This window comes from Sinocyclocheilus rhinocerous, unplaced genomic scaffold (assembly GCF_001515625.1).
Source record: "Sinocyclocheilus rhinocerous isolate Xijiao unplaced genomic scaffold, SAMN03320098_v1.1 scaffold90, whole genome shotgun sequence".
NCBI lineage: Eukaryota > Metazoa > Chordata > Actinopteri > Cypriniformes > Cyprinidae > Sinocyclocheilus > Sinocyclocheilus rhinocerous.
Window position 1 is genome coordinate 47,940 of NW_015657969.1, and position 6,741 is coordinate 54,680.

At 36.4% G+C, this 6,741-nt stretch overlaps 1 protein-coding gene across 1 annotated transcript; it reads right to left on the bottom strand.

The window, feature by feature from the left end:
- Positions 1–2,435: 2,435 nt before the first annotated feature.
- Positions 2,436–6,336, bottom strand: LOC107721849 (tumor necrosis factor ligand superfamily member 10-like). Its single transcript, XM_016530018.1, has 5 exons — positions 5,967–6,336; positions 4,672–4,818; positions 4,372–4,417; positions 4,181–4,294; positions 2,436–3,659 (listed from the first exon to the last, which is right to left on the bottom strand). The coding sequence occupies exons 1-5, from the start codon at positions 6,087–6,089 to the stop codon at positions 3,196–3,198; spliced, it is 894 nt and encodes a 297-aa protein (XP_016385504.1). The 5' UTR covers positions 6,090–6,336; the 3' UTR covers positions 2,436–3,195.
- Positions 6,337–6,741: the final 405 nt, after the last annotated feature.

Genomic DNA, 6,741 nt, shown 5'->3' on the forward strand with positions numbered 1-6,741 from the left:
TATATATATATATATATATCCAAACTTGAATGCAAATGGTATAAGCTAAACACAGCTGCTCAGACATGTGATGTTAAACAATGGGTGCTGCAAATAATTACAAGAGTGTATTACAATCACAACAAGACTTTGCAATGAAACATTTTGTCCATATGTGAGTGCATAACTTATATGGCTGTCCATGAGTGAACTGTACATGTGCAGTGTTGTTTTTCCTGATTAAGTCAACCAGAAGTAACATGAAGGTGGGTATAGCTTGTGGAGGTGGCATTGTTTGAGTTGGGAGATCCACGGTAGCTCTTCTTCACCAGTGCAAAATCACTTTACAGGAGCTGACATAAATTATAAGCATACAATTTTAATGAGGCATTTCATTCATATTCCAGCTCAGGAAAAATATTGCTTAGGTAGGCACTATTGCTTGGCTTCATTCTGCCACTTGAAAATGGGAAAATCCATAAATATTGTGTGTTTTCATGTAGCATCTTTGTCTACAGTACCTTTGAACCATCTATATTGCTCTTGAAACATCAGAGGTTAAAAATATAACTATTAATCACTCATGTTCCAAAGTACACTAGATGGTAAACTAGAACCATATGTCCTTAATAGTGAAATCAAACAAATCCATGGGGTGCAGTAATGTTCTGGATCTCTGCCCAGTAAGTGTATTTGCGAACATTTACCACAAGTGGGCAGAATACAGACAAAATGAGCTACTATTTTGATCAGCATATTCATAACCTCTGTTCATAGGAAATAGGTGTAGTAAATCAAATCAATTTTACTATTAAAAACTTTTGTTACCATAATAAAAAGAAACAGATTTTTGACTAGGTATAATGAGTCTGCTAAATAAAAAAAGCCCCAAAAAATAATAGTTCCAGTGGATAGTTGCAAATATTTGATATATAAAAAATAATCACCTAATACAGCATCACAGTCTATATACTGTGTTTGTTTGTTTGTGTTGTATGTATGTATGTATATATATATATATATATATATATACATTCTCAAATCTCTCCATGAAGTACCCCCAGCACTGCACATTTTGTATGTCTCCATATATCTGACACATCCACTTCAGGTCTTGCAGTCTCCACTAATGAGCTGATGAGTTGAATCAGGTGTGATAGATGAGTGAGACATACAAAATGTGCAGGGCTGGGGGTACTCCAGGACAGGTTTGAGAACCACTGCCCTACAGCATCAGTAGAGACTGGTTGTATTTATAAACAGTTTTTGTACACAGACTTAAGGAATTCGATTTAAAAAGTACATTTTATGATATATTTTGTAAGTTACATTAACAACATTTGCAGTATTTATTGGGTATCACTTAACATAGATTACGGTCCACCCAGGGCATCAGCTGGATACCATTTCTACAGATGCAAGTCACACAGATGCAGTATGTATGGTTTTTCTGTCTAAATTATGTTGTTGTCCTGATTGTGCTAGTTTTTGCTGTCTCAAACTGTTATTTTTTTTCCCTTGGGGCATTTAAATACCTGTAATATAAATGTAACATATTTCCACAAAAAAAGAAAAATCCTAACATGACTCTTGTCTTTCATTTCAAAAATCACTTTTATCTTAGATGTTGCTTTTTGTTTTTTTTCTGAAGGTGATTTTATAAATCATTATGACAAGTTTAGAAGGTCATTTGAATGATTAATGTATCAATTAGTGTGACTATATATATGTTCTGGATCTCTGCCCAGTAAGTGTATTTGCGAACATTTACCACAAGTGGGCAGAATACAGACAAAATGAGTTACTATTTTGATCAGCATATTCATAACCTCTGTTCATAGGAAATAGGTGTAGTAAATCAAATCAATTTTACTATTAAAAACTTTTGTTACCATAATAAAAAGAAACAGATTTTTGACTAGGTATAATGAGTCTGCTAAATAAAAAAAGCCCAAAAAAATAATAGTTCCAGTGGATAGTTGCAAATATTTGATATATAAAAAATAATCACCTAATACAGCATCACAGTCTATATACTGTGTTTGTTTGTTTGTGTTGTATGGTGTTGTATGTATGTATGTATATATATATATATACATCAAATCATATTTGAAGACAATGTAACTGCATTAATATTGTTGGAACATATTTTTTTACTTTTTTATTATTATTAAATTAACTCAAGACTGTTAAACAATATTGAAGTAATATAGTTGCATGGTCTTAAAAGGTATAATGAATCAAACTACCCAATGATTGTTATACCAACATTATGTATAATGTACATATTTAATATGAAGAATTATGGTCTGGGTAAGAAAAATATCCAGAAGGAAAGAACACAGTGTACTGTAACGTACATAGTTACTTTGAACTGAAAGTCAGCTTCAGATTAAATGTTATAATAAAACTGAAACACTACAAAGAACAAACCAAAATGCAGAAATCCACAGTTTATGTTCAGCGCTGGTAAAAGTATATCAAAAGTCATTTTGTACAAGACGATTTACCATTTTACAATGTCACAGTGATTTTCACATTTAGCTAATGTACAAGATTCATGCTTAAGGAATGAATTATGATATATAAATAACTCACTCACAATACAGACACATTAATAGTGCTTAAACTTACAATCATGTCAATAATACAATCAAGGCATGATTTAGAAGTCTCTCCAACCACATTTCGACATCCCAATATGCAGTTTGTCTTTAGAAGTTGTATAAAAGGTAATACAATCACAGGTCCAAAGAGGACAGAAGGAAAGCACACAGGAAAAGCCTGCAGCTCTTCCACAGACGTGAAAGTCTTGCTTAAAGTCACACCTTCCTTTTTCCTGCCCAGACAGAGGCATCATGTCCAAACAACTCGCTTCCTAAATGTCCTGGCAAGCCCCTCGTTTTCCGTCGCCCCTCCAGGCAGACGTGCTGGATTTGAACTCCAACACATTTCACCAAGGAGCTGATTTATGATCGGATCTGCTGGCCGAATGCAAAAAAGCGCCAAATGTTTGCACCTTTCTGAGCTCTCATCAATCAAGGTTAACTGTTTTGGCAAGTGAAGGAGCATCTCGGCAAGCTCGTCCAAATGTTTTAAGGCGCTTGGCGGCTGTTCAAGGAAAGCTCAGGCAGAAATACTGAGCAAGCCGAGTCTTGTCGCTAATCTTGGAGCTCAAACAAACCATGAGATGTGTGGTTTTCTGGCTGTGCATCACTAGCTGACCAAAAACGCTCCGAAGAAGCTTGACTTCTCGTCCATGTCGACGGTACTTACATTGCTGACCGTCACAAACACCCTGTCGCCTCCTCCAAGCTGAAAAAGCCCCGCTTGGTAGATGGAATACAGTCCGTATTCCGTGTCACGTGACCAGCAGGTCGTCCGAGCGTTTTTCATTAGCAAAATTGGCACCGGATACGAGCTTACTTTTTTATAAACATACTGCAACATCGGTTTCCCCCGAACTGATTCGCCCGACGTCCCGTCCTCTTCCTCGCGGTCACTTTCATCCTCCTCGATAAGCGTGTGTCGGAAGTAAGTTTGGGAGTAGATGTAATAAAGCCCGGCCTGCGGCACCACCAGTTCTCCATCACTTAACTCCACATTCTGGAGGAAAGCCAGACCCTTTTCGGACTCCCACGACTGAATCTTCTGGCCGTACACCTTCCTGTTCGGTTGACCTGCATTGTCAAGCCAAAGAGAAGGATTATGGGTCGGGTTTGACAGAAAAGCTGCATTGTTTCAGCATTTGGCAGACGACCGGAACGGGGTGCTTGTTTCAAAGACTCGGCTCGAGTTACAAACCAGCTTTTTGTTTCAGGCTAACGGCCACATATGAAACTATTTGTTTTTTTTAAAGGGGGAAGACGTCCTCTGACCTACATTAAAGGTTTATGAGCTTCCTTTTAGGGAAGCTAACATCAAAACAATGTTTATTTGCAGGGATGCAATGCCGTTTTTGCATAGCATAGAGGTTTTCTATCTGATCTGGATGTAATCCAGTCTGGCAGCGTAATTTGGTGTACTTAAAAGGTGAATGTGGACTATGACCCAAAGATAAACGGTAAGTTGTTGTTGTTATAATTCAGTACAATAAACGGAAACTGAAAAGAGTTGCATAACTCAAACCTAACCAAATCCCAGCAGCTAATAAACAAAGCTCAACTTTGATAAATCAAGTATTTCCAGGAACAAAACATACCTCCTCCATCTTTTTCTGGTATATAGCTCCCGGTCACATGTGCTGCAATTTTAGGCCGAGGGGAATCATCTTGATCTTGGATCACCAATGAAGGAAGTACACGCGAGACTTCGTCTGTAAAAAGCCCAAAGGTTAATTCACTCATAGATTATGTCTTCCTATAAACTTAATATGAATGTGCTGTGAAATACCTTTGACGGCAGATGAAATTTCTTTCTGGTAACGACTGGACATTGACTGTTAAAAAAAGAAAGAAAGAAGGAAAAACACAATTTATAAAAGATTACATTTCAGGTTTCACGATGAGTGAAGTGAATGGACCAATTCTTCGGCATCATTTCTCATAACTGGGTTTCCTCAATTTAAGCTTGGAAAAATTAAGGAAATTCTTCTATTAATTAAAAAAGGAAAAACGATCCAAGTCATAAATGGACTCATTGTCTACACCCTGGCCAGCTTTATGATTCACAGCCCCCCTCTAAAGCGGATACCTTTTCAATCAGAAAGTGGAGCTGTTGCGTGACCTGCCAGCAGGGGTCGTCCTTCCCCTCCGCCGCGTTCAGTTCCTGACCCTTTAGCGTTCTGAGGTTGGCGCGCATCAAACACGACACGCTGCTCTTGGAGAAGGTTTCTTTCATCTGTAAAAAAAAAAAAAAGTGTACTTATTTTTAATGAGGAATATGGTTTAAACAATTATAACTAAATATTCTGCTCGGTGAGCAAGCAAAAAGCTTTTTGTGTAGCCTACTAGTTAAACATTTTACATGTGCATGAAATATGAATTATTGTTTTGCGTGCATAAAAAGCAAACACAATGACATTACATGTACTTATTTTTATTTAAATCAAATGTAGGTCCAGGGCAGTCAAAATATAAAATGGCAATTGCTTTAGATCTTCTCGTTTGTACCACATTTTATGATTCTTTTAGAAATTATACTTTCATGCAATTTTAGTTATATTTTTATACAATGCAAAATCAAGTCATTATATCTAATTGGGTTTCATTACCATATGATGATTGGTTGATCATTTTTGCATCCATAAATCGCAAAAATTAAGACATTTTGTTTTTATAATCAAAATGGTTTACATTGCATGTCACATGTCACAATCATAGACTGTATGGTCACAATACTAACAATTAATATATTTTTTTAAATCGTATCATTTTTACTTGCATACAACGCTAAGATAATTATATAATATCTATTTATTAAATGATATTCGCTTGAAATCGTGTCATTAAATGTAAATGATAAGACGCGGTATGTTCCATTTATAATGTTTTGCATACATAAAATGCCAATCCATGCCATTATCATATATCTATCCATTCTATAATTTTATGAAATTCTACAATCTTTTCTATGCATATAGTGCACAAATTAAAACATTCTGTGCTTATTTTTCAATTATTATACAATAATAATTATAAAACATTACATTTTGCATTTTATATTTTATTTTTATTTTATAATGCTGACTTTTTTCCTGCAAAAATAGACTTTTTAATAATTGTGCATTGCCATTGATTGTCGTCTGCTGTTGCTTAACTTGTACTTCAGTCTCCACTGAGCGACCTGTTGGCAGCTGTCCACTAAACAAAATGCAGGCAGAAACCACAGCAAACGAACCGAGAAACGCTTGCAAACAGTTCTTATTCACTACAGTCTTCCATTTACTGCATTTCCGATGTGAAACATGCACAGCAAGGCGTTCAGGCAAACTTTGCACAAGTTCTGAGGTAACGTGCATGAAAACGCATAATTTAAACGACCCTTACCGTCGATAAGACGTTGCTGAAGTATATGAACGTTACAGCCACTGCTATTGTTTGCAGGAGAATTGCAGCCAGCAGCAGAAGTCCGATATACTGCATGGTGTGTGAGCTTGACATGCTGACCATTGCGTGTGTTACTGCAGCTCGAGACAAAAGCTGGGGCAGAATTCCTTCTCTACATATGAAAAAACATGGAGGCGGGGCAGCGCTTGACTATCAAGGAAACGAAGTGCAGGTTTTGCTTTCCTGTAAAGATGTGCATGAAAAGCCTCTTTCGTTTTTGCTTTTCTGTTCAGTGCGATCATAATATGTAATAATTACTTGTAAAAGTTACGTAGCTTAGCATAAAACGTATCTAAATTGCCGTCGTCTCATTAAATCATGATTGCCCTGATGGAAAATCCTGTTTAAAGTCACAATTCACTCCAAATTTAAATGCTGTCGTCATTTTCCCACTCAAGTTTTTCCAAACCCCTAGGGGTTTTCTTATTCTATGGAACACATAGAGATGCTGTTCACTTTTATTGTGATTCAGCAAGAAACAGTTGCAGTGAATAGTGGATAACATCATTGTTTGTCTTCCATGGAAGACATATCTCCATATCTTCCATGGAACAACATGTTGGAGTTGGATACAACTCCAACCTTATGAAACAACATAAGGTTGAGGAAATTGTGGTAGAATTTTCATTTTTGAGTGAACTGTTCCTTTAACCCTGTAGACCCTACTTTATCACACATGATATATGAATTTCTAAGGACTCTTAATTATAAACAT